The 18,259-nt window shown below is 37.5% G+C and overlaps 1 protein-coding gene across 2 annotated transcripts in view; it reads left to right on the top strand.

Annotated features, from left to right (window-relative positions):
* The window catches only part of lpgat1 (lysophosphatidylglycerol acyltransferase 1), a 51,885-nt gene that overhangs the window by 25,243 nt on the left and 8,383 nt on the right, over window positions 1–18,259 (top strand). For both annotated transcript variants that reach the window (XM_046836529.1, XM_046836530.1), the window contains exons 4-6: window positions 5,677–5,772; window positions 5,869–6,148; window positions 8,692–8,818. In XM_046836529.1, coding sequence (XP_046692485.1) covers window positions 5,677–5,772; window positions 5,869–6,148; window positions 8,692–8,818 — 503 coding nt within the window. The remainder of the gene's footprint in view (window positions 1–5,676; window positions 5,773–5,868; window positions 6,149–8,691; window positions 8,819–18,259) is intronic.

Here is an 18,259-nt window from a genome sequence, read left to right as displayed (position 1 = left end):
TGGATGAAAAAAGCCATATAGTGTAGTTTTAATGCAGTTCTCCATTTTAAAAATATACAGTATTTTAAGGGAATACAAATCAGTATGCAGAAGGACTTGACTTGATGGTCTTCATATAGGCTTTGCAAAATATCACTCTTCACGCATTATACCATTCCTGACTGTCTGGTACTTGAATGTTGGTAGAACAGTATAATCTAAAATCAAGCCAAAGTGTTAAACTGAATCACTGTGTTTTATTTTTGGTATTTTTATTTTTATTTTTTTACCTTAGTGAGGAAATAAATTTGTAGTGTGAAGGTTTCCTTTCTGTTTTTTTTTTTTTTTTTTTTTGTTTTTTTTTTGCATTCAATTTTTCTGGGCAATTTTGCCAAATGATCCAAGTATCAACACTGCACTTAAAAGTAAAAAAAATACACAAAGTGCAGAGTAAATATTTATTGCAGGCTTACCAATAATCCGTTGCATATATAACTGATTATTGGTAATCCTCCCTTTTACTAATATAACTCTATTCAATTCCTTTCTCTATTAAATTGTTAATGAAGGATACAGAAACAGAAAAGTGACCCCTCCCTCTGTCTCCCATCAGCACAGGAACTTCTGTCACTGATGATTTGTTTCATTCTCTGCTTTAGTTTATTTACTCAGCCGTGGTGTGTGTGTGTGTGTGTGTGTGTGTGTGTGTGTGTGTGTGTGTGTGTGAGAGAGAGAGAGAGAGAGAGATCAGTGAACAGTATTCGGCCGGTGTCGTATGCTGAACCGTTGTTCTTGTCGCTCCGATCGTTTCACATTAGCACAACATATTCAAGTTACTTATCAACTTGCAAGTGATATAAGGCAGGCAGCAGTTCCAAAAGTGTTCTAACGAGGAGCATTTATTCCATCGAACCCTAATATAAACTCATCTCATGTTATTTAAGGCTTGTGGTGTTGAAAATTGAGATAGAAGCAGTGTCGAGCTTTGCAAAGCCTATTTATTTATTTATTTATTTATCACTGTCACCATGTAATTCACATGTAAATTTAAATACATGTATAATTGTTGTCGTGTCCTAAGTGTTCAGACCACAGCATGACCCTCTGTTGGGTTGAGACATGCAGGAAAGGGTTTGTCACCCCGGCATCAAACTTCCTCTTCCAGATGAAATGAGTTGTGATAAAATGGTTAGAGATTCTGATGCATTATTTGGAAGAATAAATTAAGCAGAAGCAGTAATACAAGTGCAGATGGGTTTTTTTAGGCTTCTTGAAGCATTCACTGTTGTTAACTAGTAGGTCTGCTTGATTCATGAGCAGTTTATAAATAAGAAATAATCACCTGAATAGCAGTTCTAGGTTTTAGAGAATCTGTAAGCAGTCAGGGTGGCTTAGTCCCAGCCAGGGCAGATAAAGAGCCACTGACCTTAATCACTCGGCTGTCAAAGATGGTGCCTGAGCTTCTGAATATTCAAGATGTTTGGAATTCTTTATATTGAAATATGTACAACTTAACTCCAATAACACAGAGCTCAGTGGGAACACCCTACCAGCTGGGTATTTTGGTGTGGACTTGATTTGTTGGAATGAAACCCTGCACCCACACTGGCCTTTTGTGGAAAAGATTGAACATCCCTGTTCTAGCATAACAAGTTATTCTGTTTTTACATATTATACAAATTCATGTTTGAGAGCCAACCATTAGTTACATGTTGAGTGCCAGAAAATACGAAATATAATGATATGAACGTGTGTGCGTGTGAGATACTCCTTCCAACTTAACTATTTTTTTTTTTAGTTAGTAGTTTGTTTTGGCCAAAAAAACGCTTACGTTTTATATCAGCGCTTTTGATGCCACATAAGAATACATGCTGACTATGACAGTAAGCATAAATACAGGCTCAATTAAATTCTAATCAATTTTATTCGTATAGCACTTTTATCAATAGACATTTATAATGGACACTTGAATGTGAAACTGTTCATGGCAGCTGTAGTCCTACACCGTTACAGCACACGGTTCAGGACTAAACCAGTCATTACGCACAGCTATCAAATATTAAACTGATTATTTCAATTAAGCAGAACGTATAGACAGGAACGTTTATCCAACTCCAGTGTGTTAATGTAATTCATCACCCTCAGAATGGGAGCAGAAACTCCGTTGTCTTTTCTTTCATTGATTGGGACTGATCCCTAATCGAAACCAAGTAACCACTACAAACCCGATTCTGAAGTAAATGTTCTTTAATTACCTCTAAATTACCTCAGCTATGGGTCCCAACTAAGGTTACCTGCTTTATTAAAGTCTGTTCTGTTCATTTGGTGGAAGATTTGGCAGACTAAATTATTTATTTTAATTGAAAAAAATATGTTGCTATGCAACACCATTATCACAGTACAGTCGTTTATAAGAAAACTAAGCATTGGCTAGACATAACAGAATGTTACTGATTCCTAGTTTATTTATTTTTATTTATATATATACTACAATTACACTACAGTTTGTTGGACATTATAGATTTCTGTATTAGCTAATACATTTTGGAACATAAAAATATATATACATATATACACTATATTTCAAAAAGTATTAGGTCACCTGGCTTTTCCTGCCATATGTGGTTCTGTTCCAAACTGTTACCACAAAGCTGGAGGCACACAATTGTACATGACGTCTTTAGATGCACTATAATAAGATTTTGCATTCACTTGAACTTGGAAACCCAAACCTGTTCCAGCATGGCAAGATCTGGTTTACATGCTTTGGAGTGGAAGATCTTGAGTGGCCTGCTATAGAGCTCTGATCTCATCCCTACTAAACACCTTCAGGATGAATTTAAACGCTGACTGCACCCCAGGTCTCCTCATCTACATCAGTACCTGCCTTTCGAAATACCATTGTGGCTGATCAACACAAATGTCCATAAGCACACTCCAGAATCTAGTGGAACATCTTCACTGAAGAGTGGAGGGAATTATAAGAGCAAATGAGGACTAAATGTGGAATGCAATGCTCAAAAACCACATATTGTACTTATGACCAGGTGACCAATATAGTGTGTGTGTATCTCTATGTGTATATATATATATATATAAGTGCTATACAAGTAAAAATTGATTTAATTGCATTTTGAAGTTTATTTAAGAAATTTCCAGGAAGCTGAAGAAATGTGATAAAGAAATAGTGCAGTCGTCCATCAGTTTATCGCGGTTCGAATCTTGCGGTCCCAATTTATCACGATTTTTAATTTGGCACACAACTATTTCGTTTCCGAATGGTCCAGTTTTCCGTTCATCAAAAACAAATGAGTGGCATTACAAGAAACCGTAGGTTTATTATAAGGTAACCGCTTGTTTATTGGTTTTAGTGTCCTCCGACTTCAAATAAAAGTGAGGAGTTCAAGACATACATCACCAGATTCAGCCAATAAAAATAAATCATGCAGTGTATCTTTAACTCAGAACCTTTTTGACATCATAGGACACGTCAACCAATAAACAAACAGAGAAACTATGCATAGGCTACGCTACAGTACTGTACAGTACTTACTATAAATGTGATATTTCTACAAATTTACACAAAATTAATCTCACTATATTCTTGCAAATGTTTTCTATGTGTGTTTAAAGAGTGTGGAAGGATGAATTATGGCTTAAACAATAAAAAAAAAAGAAAAGAAAAAATGTTTTGGGGTGGCGTCCACTTATCGCGGAAATAATTTTTTTGCGGTTGGTTTTGGCGCATAACTACCACGATCATCGGGGGACGACTGTACAACGTAATTATATGATTTTCTCGTTAATTAGAAGTTGTAATTGTTGGTCCAATTCTGTGGCATAATAGCGGTTCTGCTTTGCTTTGGGACGCATTACAGCACCTGCTCTGTTAATTACAAGCGCGTAACATCACTCCCCCTGTGCTTGTTGCTCAACTGAAATGTCCCTCAGGTTTGGAATGTTAGAAAGAGGCAGTGCAATAATGCAGTTGTGACTAAAGAGCCAACTGTTCGGTCACCAACTGTGTGTGTGTGTGTGTGTGTGTGTGTGTGTGTGTGTGTGTGTGTGTGTGTGTGTGTGTGTGTGTGTGTGGAGAAGTGTGTGAATGTGTAATAGTCTGTGTAATAAGGTCCACTCGGTGTATGTTTGTGTACTTTGAGAGAGATTAAAGGTTATCAGTTACAGTCCATTAGCCATGTGCAGGTGTGAGGGACGTGATTCCGGCTGCTCATGTGAGGCAAAGACCGATCCCTACATTTACATATCGACAAGGAAATAGGAGGCAAGTGCATGTAAAACCGCTGCAGGTGAAACCGGTTTGATAAGCAAATCTCTACGGTGATTCTGTGGTACAGGTATGAGGGCTAAACACACATCAAGCTGTCACAGGGTTTGTATTTTGCCAGCTGTTGGTACAGAATGTTCAACACGAAACAAGGTGTATACTGTGTACTGGATCTGCATTTTACATCTTTAATGGCAGGTAGATTATGCAGGACATATAACGTTTTGATAAACACCGACTTTAATAAAAGCCTGGGGCCTGAACTCTTCCATCCGACCCTGGATACTCTTCATGCCTGTGTGCTGTTTTCCACGGCTTTCGTCACTGAAACTCCAAGTGTGAGTGGATTTGTGTAGTCACGTATAGATAAACATTCTTCAGGTGTATATGCCTTCAGATTCAGAGCTTCAGAGTATAAACTCTATTCTGTTTAAATGTCAGCGTTAGTATGGCACAATGCGACATGTTCTCACCCCACTGATACTAAAACATGAAGCGGATATTGATACCCATCCTTTTTTTTTTTTATTAGAAACTACTACTACTTTTTATTTATTGTGTATTTTATATTTATTCTTTTTAATGCCTCCTTTTGCTGGTGTCAATCCAACACTTGTCCTGGGTATTGGGTCATTGCCATTGTCAACGCTAAAGCCTACTTATAGGTGATGCGTACGATTATGATTAATTACGGCAAAGTCGTTTCTTTATATCCAGGGTATATTTATAGATTTCTGTGTTACTGTGTTACCAACAAATGAGGATGGGTTCTTCTTTTGAGTCTGGTTCCTCTAAAGGTTTCTTCCTCATAACATCTAAGGGAGTTTTGCCTTGCCACAGTCACCATTACTGCTCATCAGGGATAAACACACATCGTTCACCTTAACTGTTAAATTCTGTAAAGCTGCTTTGAGACAATGTCTGTTGTGAAAAGCGCTATAGAAATAAACTTGACTTCAATTAACTTAACTGGTTTGACAGAGCTAAAAACACACGGTTGAGCTTAAAATAAACCTGTTTACCGTGTAATGTGTAGCACTGGAGAGTTTACATAGTGCCCAGTAGATCTGGGATTCAGATGAAGAAATAGTTCCAATGGAATTCCATTGAAATTTGGAAGTTGTTCTCTATAATAGTGCTGAATAGCGCAGGATGCATTTATTTATTTTTATATATATCTAATTTGATTTTTTTAATAAAGTTTTAATATGTCCCCAGTTTCATCCACTAGCTGGATCTTCTTTGTTCTCTGGCAGCCACTGACACGTTTGAATTGCTAGCTAGTTTATTTAACATTGAGTTGACACTAGTACAATTTTCTAGTACATCTTTAAAAAAAATAATAATACTAATTTAAATAATCACATTTAAACAGGTTTCTCACATTTCATCACCATTATTGTCTTTGTTAGGTGGTGCGGAAGATGATGTGGTTAATGGACCATGTGTTTAAATACACCAACTTTGGCCTGGTGTCTCTGATCCATGGAGATTTCTTCATCAGACAGGTGAGTCAGGAAGGTCCAGAAGAATACAGACAAATAAATATAAAAATCCTAAATGGTGTTAGTAAATGATGCTGGCGTATCTTGTATCATGTCCAGGGCAAAGCGTATCGGGACAAGCAGCTCATTTACTTAAAGAGCCACCTGGACAAGTACTACTACAGCCGAGACAGGAAGTGGATCGTTCTGTTTCCTGAGGGGGGCTTCTTGAGAAAAAGGCGAGAGACGAGTCAGTCATTCGCCAAGAAGAATGATTTACCCCACTTAACACATGTGACCTTGCCGCGTCTAGGGGCCACTCAGGTAATCCTGAAAACACTTGGACCACAGCTGGAGAATGGCATGCTGGGAAACGACACCAGTTCGTCAGCACAGAAAGGTCAGAACATATGGGATGCACCAGTTTTACCACAAACTGGGATTCAGGTTGAGATCAAATACGATACTTATACATTTTGTACACTTACTTGTAGCCCAAAATTAAACACCGTTTTAAACCAGACTTACAAATAACTGTAACTGTCACTGCTGTTTTAGAAAACGTGTCAAACTAAATTTCTTTTTTACAAAGATGCCGCGACAACCTTTTGCAAACATTTTCCAAAAATAGATTGTTATCTTAATATACAAATAATACATACAGTCAAACCTCGATCACTTGCGGCCCAAAAAATTCACAGGTTTTCATTTGGAACCTAAATAACAGCAAGTTGCGGATTATCTTCAAATTCGTGAGAATCCGCAGCTGGATAAACTATGTATTTGGTCAAATACTGTACACTATTACATTTATAAAGTAACATAATGTCTAGATGCGTCCAAAATTCGGATTTTCGGAACTCACAGTGGGTCTTAGAACGTAACCCCCATGAGTTCCGGGTGACCACTGTATACTATTCTTCATTAGATTAACCACAAGTATTTGGTGTTTACTTTGCCAGGGTCAGGAAATTAACGGTAATTGACTTTTATAAATTATGAACTAGGAAGTAATTGCAAAAAAGGGCTAAGAAAAGGGAAGGGAAGGAAGCAGCACAAAATAATTTTAGAATTGTGAATGAAAACGGACAAGCAGGATAATTGGGAGTAAAATGATGAACAACAGTGGCGAGGATTGCTTCAGAAATCAATGCGAATTGCCAGATACGATAGAGCACAAACTGTTCAAAACAGAACATTATTTATAATTTTTTCAACATAATTCAATTTTGGGAACACTGTGACCAAATTAAGTGTCTGTAAACTTATTTAAAACAAATATTTATTATTTTTTACCCTGGCTTCCTTTCAAACATAATTCCACAGTATTAAACGCATCGGTTTAAAATTGGAAACACACTTTTTTTTCTCCAACCTACATTTAAGATGTCTACCTCCCTTCTTTTAACCGATCAGACCAGGTATAAAAGGTGTGGGTATCTACTGTAAAACTGACTCTTACAACGTACATGCTGAGACTCTCTTGTGTTAAATACACAGCGTTTAGTCCCTGCTGAGTATTTCTTTTTTTTTTTACTTGATCCCTGAACATACAAAGAATGAAACTGTAATCCTCTTTATTCTCCTCACTATGGAATCAGTCAGAACTGAGGTTAATGCACTTAATGTGAGCAGGATAAAGAGGAAACATTTGTTTAAGAAAAAAATAATCCAGGCAGATACTAATTTCCAGTGCATTAACCTTTAGTTACGATGTCTAATGTTTTTTGCGATAACAGGCTGCCAAGTAAGCAGCATTGTTGGGCCAAGATACACAGCGTATCGATCTAAGAGCCCTTGTTACTTGATTACAAAAAAGAATAAACGCACGGCAATTACATTTTTACTTTCTGAAGCCTTCAGTTAATTATTGAAAAAGCAACAAACTATGTGCCCTTATAGATTGTAATGTATTGTAATGCAGTGGTGGAGATCCACTAGATCCTCTTTAACCCTTAATTGAGTAAAAGTGCAAAAGTATTTGCCTTTAAATCTATTTAACTATCCAAAGTACTTTGATTTATTATGGCTATAACGTTCTTATTTTTATCAAAGACTTTTGCTTAATCAACTCAGTTTATGTGAAAAGACTTTTTTCTCTTAGCACATCAATCTATTAATAGAATGAGTCAAACACTGATTGATCTCTTTGTCACATTTATACAATTGATATTAATCACAATGGTCATGACCCCAAACCTTTTTTTTTTAAGACGACTTCAACAAAATCGTTCAAATAAGGCTAAAGGTGTTGTATTTATTCCTCTCCAAATGTTCTGCTTGCTGGTGAACTGACGCTGAACTGTACATTGGAGGAAAGTAGATACACCAAGCGGTAATCAAAACAAAACAGAGCGTGCGCTCGACCCTGATTGGTGGCTTGCTGTGTGCTTGACCAGTTACATTTTATCCCCATAAATAAAAAGAAACGACTGCAAAATGTAGTTGAGTAAAAAGGAAGATATTTGACTTGAAATGTAGTGAAGTTAAAGTAAAAGACTCCCCAAATGGAAATACTTTTAAAAGTACAAATACATGAAAAAGCTACATTAATTGATTCACTATGGGTGTCGGAGAGACCAAAATGTAATAAATCAACAAATAATTGTTTACTATTAAACTGTTTGATGGTTTTCTTTAAACTGAATTCATTTGCCGAATATCAATCTCTTGATTATAAAAACACTTGATTTAGGTGGAGGCGGTTGCTCAGTGGTTAAGACATTAGACTCTGGATCGGAAGGTCACAAGTTAAAATCCCAGCACCAAAAATCTGCCACTGCTGGGCCCTTCAGCAAGGCCCTTAATCCTTAAATGCTCAGTGGTAAGTCTCTCTGGATAAGGGAGGCTGTAAATATAGCAAAAATGTGGGTTTTTGTTTTGGAAATGCAGTTCCTTTTCACCTTCCTGTACACTTTTTAAACTCTGTGTGTGTGTGCGCAGATTGTAAATCTAGAGGCCTGCAGTGGGTAGTAGATGTGACAATAGCATATCCCGAAGCCAAACCCATGGACATCCAGACGTGGATTTTTGGCTACAGAGAACCCACGGTCACGCACGTGCACTACAGGTAAAACCACCGCGGATTACCTCTGTCCCAAATGCTAGTCTCGGGAGTGGAATAATGTGGGTTATTTAAATAAGAAAAAATAATAAAACATTCCATACACTACAACACTACAATACAGTATCTGTTTTGATGCCCCCCTCTCCCCAAAAAAAGAAAAATGTAAATGTATAAATGTAACAAAGGATTGTGGATACTTGGTTGTGCGTTGGTTAAGTATTGCTGTGTTTTTTTTTTGTTAACTTCCTGATTTACCTGCTGGATCTGCTCTAGTAGAGTGACGTTTTCGGTTCTTTTTCATTCTGACTGTAGCTTTTATGCTTTGATACTGTTGAGGCTTGGTGTATTTGATCTGAACTGTTTAATGCTCATGTTGTCATGTTACACTGTGTGTGTGTGTGTGTGTGTGTGTGTGTGTGTGTGTGTGTGTGTGTGAGAGTCCGAGTTGTTGTTGTTTTTTTTTGTTTGTTTTTTTTTTTTAAGTGTGCAGAAAGACCCCAGCAGTGAGCATGAGTTCTGTGGCTTTGATCTCAGAATGTTGCTGCTGGTGTTGTTTTTGTGTTTGAGAGTGTGTGTGTGTGTGTGTGTGTGTGTGTGTGTGTGTGTGTGTGTGGCAGTTGTTGTAGTGATGGTACGTGTTTCCTGCATTTATCTGGCCAAAAAATAACATCAAATAAACAACAAATATTATTTAAAAAATTCACTGTGACAGTAAAGAAGCTGAATTGGTTCACACTTTAATTCAGACTCCAGGTTTTCATAACAGGACTTTTTCTTTCTAAGTGCATGTATTTTAGACGATTGATTCATGTTCATTAAAACCATGCAAATGGGTTCAACAATCACAGGAAGTTACGCGAGCATAAAATCCTTGCTTTGTGTTTCACCCCAGAATGAAAGGTTTTTGGATTTTGTGGTTATGTTCAAAAGCCCAGCGAGTAATATCTAATGTGTTTGAGATTTTACAGTACACTATTAAGGTTTAGTGTCTAAGTGAGCTTATAAAACTGCCATAATGCAGTTTGCGTTACAGCTGAATGCACTTTGCACTTCAGGATGAAAGAGCAGTAAATTAGTACTGTGGCTGCAGTATAAAAAGATTTCAAAAATAATAAGGCTACATGTGCATATAAAAAAATGAGAACAAAACAGGAGTAAATTTGGGTGATGGGTTTATTCCAGTCAACAATATTATACACAGTATCTATTAGGGCTGTAACAATTCCTCGAGTAACTTGATTAAAGAAATTCATTAAGACAAATCATTTTTCCTCAATGCTTCGCTTAACTACACACTGAGCACTGTGTTTCCCACGGACCATTATTACTCACGCACCACCCACTAAACTCTAAAGCGCCTGGACGGGTAAACACTTAAGACGCTGCAGAATAAAGAATGGTGAAATGGGGAGAAAACAGTGAAGGGTGAGTTTTTTTTTTTTTAATGTAACATGCCAATTAAATGCACTTAATGGCTTTAGTTTTCGCAGATATCCTTGAATGTAATTTAAGAAATAAAAATGTAAATTTTTCTAAAAAGAAAATACTTGTTCATTTTTAGAGAGCGTCTTATTTTCTCTTGTATATTTAGTATTGGCCTTTAATAAAGATAAAGTACTTTTTATTAGATTACTAAAATAATCGAGTGTGTGTGTGTGTGTGTGTGTGTGTGTGTGTATATATATATATATATATATATATATATATATATATATATATATATATATATATATATATATATATATATATATATATATATATATATATATATATATATATATATATATATATATATATATATATATATATATATATATATATATATATATATATATACATATATATATACATATATATATATATACATATATATATATATATATACATATATATATATATATATATATATATATATATATATATATATATATATACAATATAATAATAATATTATTATCATCGGATTAATATGCAGATATTTCTGTATAATTATGTATATTTACAGAATATATTAGATTTTTGAGGGTGGATGTTTTGGCTCAGTGGTTAAGGCAGACTTCTGATTGAAAGGTTGTAAATTCAAATCCACTGCTGGGATCTTGATCAAGGCCATTGACTCTTAACTGCTTTGTTGTATGCAATGAAAAGTCATAACATTGACATTATAACATTATGCTCAGTGAAGTGAATAACACTGATTATCTCTTCATCATTATATTATTAGGCAGCAAGTGAATTTACAGTAAAAATGGGCAAGAGTAAGGATTTGAGCACATTTTGACAAGGGCCATATTGTAATGGCTAGACGACTGGGTCAGAGCAGTGGTCAGTATCTATCAAAAGTGGTCCAAGGAAGAAACAGTGGTGAACCGGCGACAGGGTCACGGCTCATTGATGAAAGTGGGGAGCTTAAATCAGTGAAGAATTTAATGATTTTAATGGTCAATGGGCCAGAACTGTTTGCAGCATAAGGGGACCTACACAGTATTAAGCAGGGGGTCATAATATTATGCCTGATCAGTGTATGAGACAATTTGAAGTCTCTCTGGGTAAAGACATCTCACCGAATACCTAAATGTAAACTTTAAAGCCGTACTTTTTCAACAAGTTTGTGCGTCAGTAAAGAAAGGAGGATTTTACATAATCATTTTTCATGCAGTAACAAAATAATACCAGCTGTCGGGTACTCCAACAAATTCTACAGAGGAACCGTGGCAGATATTTTATAAATGTGATAACACATACACTAGCATTGGCTAGTAGCACTGTGATTGACATGGGATATGAGTATATCATTTCTCCCATCCAAACAACATGGCCAACTTGTGCTTGTTTAGACTCTCAGATGCTTGTGTTGTAATAATACAAACTCACAGTCTCCGAAAGGGCCAACACTTTTTTTAAATTTATTTTGGTAATCTTTCAAAAGCAATTATTACAACAATTTTTTCATCCGCATAATATTTGTTTGTGCTTGTTACATTGACTCACATTTTAACTTCATTAAACCACAATTTTAGTTCTTTCTACGGTTTCTACGGTAAGTTTTGAGCTGTGAAATAAATGACCAAATAGTATTCTTAAATGAGGACGTGAATGTGTGAGTATGGAACAGCTCAGGGAGGCCGTTAATCTCTTTCAATCTTATTTTCATATCTAGTCACTTGATAATCTGTACGTGGGATTGAGCGTTAATTCGTCCTGTCTTTATACCTCCTAGGTAGTGTCGTCTTCTTTCACTCTCACAATTTAGTTCTCTCCTCGTGCCTGCTTATGCAGCATGTCACTCTCATCAGGAGAGCTGATTTACAGGGGTTTTCGTAACTCGCCTGGTCATCATCTTAGACGAAGGCAGAGGAAATGAGGTTTAAAAACAGCAGGACGTGGAGATTTGGACACAACTAAATTCAACCTGACTGAAACATCCATGATTGCAGTAAGACGAGTGTTTAATATGTAGGGAATAAAACATTTGGACATGTTTTATATTCTAAAAGAATGAACTCTGAGGTCGCAACAATTTGCTAACAGACATTTATTAAGTGTTCTTCCTCTTTCTAATTTGAATTCACTATGTGGACAAACGTTTGTGGACACCTGGCCATATGATTTGTATGTGTTTTTTTCGAAATATTAAATGGAAAATATTCCATTTAATATTTCGTCCCCGTTTGCTGGTATTTTAACTTCTGGGAAGATGCTCCACTAGATTGTGAGTGTGCTTGTGAGAAGGACTGAGGTGCTGTCAGTGTTCCAATTCATCCCAAAGGTGTTCACTAGGTTTATTGATCAGAGCTTTATTGCAGAAACCTTTAGGATCTTCCTCTCCAACCAAAGTAAGCCATATCTTCAAGGAGCTGGCGTTGTGCACAGGACATCGTCATGCTGGAACAGGTTTGGGTTTTAGTTCAAGGGATGGGAAATGATACTCTATCGCTTCTAAAAAACATTCTATACCTTTGTGTGCCTCCAACTTTGTGGTAACAGTTTGGGGAAGAAGCACATATGGCTAGAAAAAATAGGTTTTCCGATACTATTGTCCACACAGTGTTTGAACAGTTGTCCTTTTACCAGCTTCTCTTTTTTAAGATAATTTGAAGAACTTAATTTCATATTTTTCAAATCTAATTTATTGTAAACAACTGTCAACGGTCATGAGTAAAAATACTCATGACCCTTATGTACTAAATGCAAGTTTTTAGAGTAAATGATTTAACTCTGCTCAGATTAGCATTTTGCAGTGCATGAGAAATGTCAGGATTTCTATTAACATAGAAACGATGAGGCAGAAACGTTTTTAATGCTCACTGATCACTGAGGAGGCTGAACGTCCTGTAGCAATCATTCTCTGTGTGTGTGTGTGTGTCTCTGTGTATTGCTCTAACACACACTTCACTTTGTCCCTCTCAGCTGACTGCTGCTCCTTTGTCCCCAATGACCTCATTTTACCTTAGGCCTTTAAGACCCGACTCCCCCACCCCGGTCCCGCTCTCTTTCTCTCTCTCTCTCTCTCTCTCTCTCTCTCTCTCTCTCTCTCTCTCTCTCTCATTTTCTATTCATCAGTTTGAAGTTGTGCTTTCTTGTTTAAGCCTGGATCAGGATAATAATGCCTAGCATTGTCAGCGTCAATGATTTTTGCTTAACAGTACTTCCCTGTCCCCCTTCTTTCCAGTCTGTCTGTCTCATTCTTTCTCCTTGTCTTTGTAATTCATTCTCTCTCCCTCCTTAGCCTTTTGTGTCTTCGCTATTGCTGCCTGTGTCTCTTCTTTTAGCTGTTTATATTCTCTTATTAATCTGCTGCTGCTCTCCCTTGATCTTTCATATTAATCTAATGAACAAGCTTATGTATGTATGCTGTATGTTTGTAGTGCAAAAGTTAGCATACCCTTAGGCGATATGAGTCGGTGTGTTAGGTTTCAAATGTGTTCGTTCATTATCACAAGCAGTAAGAGCTTGAGATGTTAATAGTAAAGATAAATTTATCCTCCTGTTTTCTGAATACAATATAAATAATATTCCAACTTGCTTGAAATGTCTCCAGACTAAAAAAAAATTGTATATTTTTTTTTTTTACATCCACTGAGTAGTTCTGTATTCCCCATCGCCGCCTCACACACTACACAGAATGTGCTATTTATGTTTTAACACTTGCAAGTTCTTCTGGATTAGTGGACCTTTGACAACACTGTTTGGTGTCATTTGCTTTTGAGACCAGGAGCAGTCCCTTTACTTGACCCATTTGAACACAGTATGGTTTGGAGTTGGAAGCTCATGTCAGTTATGGAAGCCATATTTGCTCAGTGATGCCTAGTGTGATTGGTTCAACTTATGTTTTCTACTTCTGTGATGCAAGAGAAAAGATTATTATTGGATGATGAGATCTATAAAAACGTGTTCAACACTTCTTGAGACTGTGTACCACTCTCGGACAAACGTGACAGAATTTACGTCTTGGAAGGAATTTCTGCAAACGTTTGATTGTAAAATCCCAGAATCGGTCCTGAGTGCAGACTCGAACCCGGATTCAAACTACAGTGCTGGCTTTAACTAGAAGGTCTGCTATTTCTTTCACCAAACATGACCAGTTTTATTTGGCTACCTTTGAAACTGACCAACACTATGCCTTTTTAAAAATCTATGAAACAACTTTTAAAAGATATTCGGGGTTTGTGGGTGTCGGGTGAACAGGTGAGTGAAGTCGGGAGTCCGGCTCGTTGTGCTTGCGTGATCCGAACAGGGCTGTATGAATGATTTAATGAGACATGGCCGTCAGCCAGGGTGTGTGTGTGTGATCAAACAGCCTTGCTTATTCACTGTTTTTGCAATGATTTATTCATTTAATCAGAGCAGATTATTTCCTGACTGTCTATTACTCAGCCTTGTTTGTCTGTTGCTGTCCATCTGTTTTGTCTATCTGTTTAACTGTCCATCTCTGTCTACACATCTGGTTGTCTGGTTTTTTTTTCTTCCTGTTTGTCTGTATACTTGGCTATATACTGTGGTTGCCTATTTAATTGTTGTTTTAACTATTTTTGTTTTCATCTGTCTGTCTATTCTTGTTTGTCTATGCATCTGGCTTTACATTCTTCTGTCTGTCTCTCTGTTTATCTGTCTGTCTATCTATCTCAGTCTACACATCTGGCTACATTTTCTTCTGTCTGTCTATCTGTTTATGTCTGGCTAAGCACATCTGGCTGTGTCTTTATAACTGTCTACATATCCATCTATCTGTTCCAGTCAGTCTTCACATCTGGCTGTGTCTTTTTGTACTGGTCTATTCTGTAGGTCTCTGCCCGTCTGGCTATTGTTCATCTCCATATCACCAGCCTGTGCGTTCTTTTCCCGCAGTGTTTTTATTTATTTATTTTTTTATGCTAAAATCTGACCATGTTACCTTCTGTTTATTAGTAGACAGACCTTTCTTTATGTGCTCCTAACGTAAAGAGGACTGGACAGAACGTCTCTAAGCTCAGGAACACGCTCAATTGTTGAGGAAGTGCAGAAACGACGAAGCAGATGGCAGCTGAGCTCAGCAAAGCCGGTTTAAGTGAATAAGAAACACAAGCACAGCTGACCAGTTGGGAAACAGTGTAAAAGGGAAAAAAGTACACAGAGCGTCAGATGGGTAGTTGTATAAAGTCTTAAAGCTCGCTGAGGTATCAGGCTCCAATGTGACAATTCGGGATATGTTTAGTATGTGGTGATTTAGCGAAAAGGAAAGAGTCTGAAGATGACATAGCGCTATGTAAATGTTGCCATGGTGATAGCCTCACGAATAGCCCTTTTAAGGTCTTATAGCACAGCACATTGCACACGAGTTGACGTTGACGGCTGCAAGACGAACACAAAGAGCTTGTTGTTCAATAAATCAGGGAAGGCACTAAACATAGACCTGCTTGTCTTTTCATTATAACTTGCTGTTTTGTTTCTGTTGGTTAGCTTGATTCCTTTTTTTCTGCTAAATTTCTTTTATAATTCAGAACCATAGCATAAACTAAACGAGATTTAAACAAGATCAGCATACAGACTCTTGCTGCTGAGTCTTCTGAAGAATTGATATCACAATTACAGCCTAACAAATGCTTATATACTGCAAAATGAAAATAAATATCTGCCAACGCACATAACGTATGGTTTTGTGGACTGCTTTGTTTTTTTAGGCAGTATTCCTGAGCAGCAGACATGAGGTCAGACATGCAAAAAAGGCAACCTTTTTCTTCTCCTTTTTTTTTTTTTAATCAAATGAAGGGTGTGAGTGTGTGTCTGGGTTGTTGGGATGAAACAACAAAAGAGAAAGACCTGCATATTTAGGTTGCTTGGCCCAAAAAATCTCAACCAGACTCAAAAGTGAACCTATTCAGAGTGACACCAGATATAAATCATGCTAAAAGGACTTGAATTAAATGTTTGTCGTGACCTGATTCCAAACCCAAGTCTTGGACTGAGCATAGAGTCCACAGCATTCAGGTGAGATTATCCCCAACTATAGGAGCTTAGTGAGGAAGCTCCAGAACAGGAATCCGACAGATCCGGAGGGTAAGAAGAGCCACAGAGGAAAGTGTGTCAGGCTTTGGATCGAAGTGCACAAAGCTCAGCTCAATGTGTACATCTCGAAAAACAATGTTTCCTGGAGCAAAGTCTCTAAAATGGGATTCATAAATGACATCATCAGGACAATTCGTCTATATTTACTACCTTAGATATTGCATGGACCTGCTGTTTGGTTTGTTTAATCACGGTTTATTGGTTGCTAGGTGCTACGACCCTCTTTCGGATTCTCCCATTAGGGGGCACCACAGCGGGTCATCCGTCTCCATACCCCCCTGTCCTCTACATCCGCCTTTTTCAAACCAACTACCTGCATGTCTTCCTTCACCACATCCATAAACCTCCTCCTTGGCCTTCCTGGTGGCTCCATCCTCATTCTCCATCCGCATTCTCCTACCGATGTACCGCATGTCACTCCTCTGCACATGTCCAAACCATCTCAATCTCTTCTCCCTCACCTTGTCTCCAATACGTCCTACATGCACTGTCACTCTAATAAACTTATTCTACGCTCTTTATGCTAAATAAATATTCTGCTACAGCCAGCAGACATCCGGTGCATGTCATAGGGCTGTGTATCGGCAGGAATCTGGTGATAAGATGCGTATCGCGATACAGGCGTTGCAATACAATATTTTGTGAGATGCAACCATGAACAGCACATGTTGTTCCTAAACTTTTTAATGTCATTGTAACATATTCCCACCCTCAAAACAAACCGCACGTTGCCGCATTGTCAGTGCTGCCACTACTTCTGGCGAAAGTTATTCCCCTAATTGTTTTTACAGCAGCGTTTCCAGGAAACAGGTTGAAATGAACACTAACATCGATATTGCTTGTTGTTGTTGTTGTTGTTTTTATCGTTACATTATCGCCAAACTAAATATCGCAATACTCAGGTTTAGCGATATTTTCTTACACCCTAGTGTGTCACACACAGAATCACTGTAATTATAAGGAGGTTCTATACTATCGATTAAAATGAACTAGTTCCTGACTACACTGCGCTGCTAGTATTTTGCTAGGGTTACAAAAAACTCACACAAAATAAACACTACAATGTTGTAGCACAGATCGAGAGGGATAACCCGCCCATAATGCTTTACTGTGTGAAAGTCTGTGTTTATGGAGAGGTCATGGTCTTTCTCTATAAGGCAGAACATTTCTTTATTGTCCTCATTAGATGTGCAGAATGTTGGAGGTGTGCGGGTGACTGTTCAACGTTCACCGTGTTTGTCGAGCAAAACCGATAACCAGATCAATGACTGTGTGAGGATTACAGGAGAGATGAAGAAGAAGTGAGAATAGCTTTCTCTGAGGGCCCTGAACACCGCATGGCACTGCTAAGGATTTTAAAGCTTTATGTTGACTGCTGTGTTGATCATAGTCATGGATATTTAGATCATTAATAAACTTGCTGTATTTAACAGTGGGTCATTATCTTGTATCTTGTCCCCATGTTCTCTATAAGCATTCTAATTGTGTGTGTGTGATAAGTGAGTTTGACTTGGCACTAACAATACACAGTTCCAGTTGTGGGTCACAGTAGCAGAAGTCGAATTATCAGGGTTTTTTCCTGTATTTACCAGATATACTGAAAAGTTCTGTGCTATTAGACGTGCATGGCTAGGCTGAGCTAGGCTAAATAAAATGTTACCTCTGTATTCTGGGTAAAAGTGTGAGACTGTGAATCTGCCCGAGAGCTATTTTTAGCCTAGCAAGGAGACAAAGTGTTGGGACTCGCACGCTCACGCACAATTTGAGAATTGTCACTTACTTGATTTCTTTTCTTGATCACTAATATAACTACTACTCATTACCATGTTACATCCTGAAGGTAAACAGTTTTCCTCTACTTTTTCCCCTTCACTTGACTCGTTTTAAGGGCTGTCAAGT

The sequence above is a fragment of the Silurus meridionalis genome, chromosome 23, assembly GCF_014805685.1.
Source record: "Silurus meridionalis isolate SWU-2019-XX chromosome 23, ASM1480568v1, whole genome shotgun sequence".
NCBI lineage: Eukaryota > Metazoa > Chordata > Actinopteri > Siluriformes > Siluridae > Silurus > Silurus meridionalis.
The sequence above is the reverse complement of the archived record's forward strand: the minus strand, read 5'-3'. Positions and strand labels throughout refer to the sequence as shown.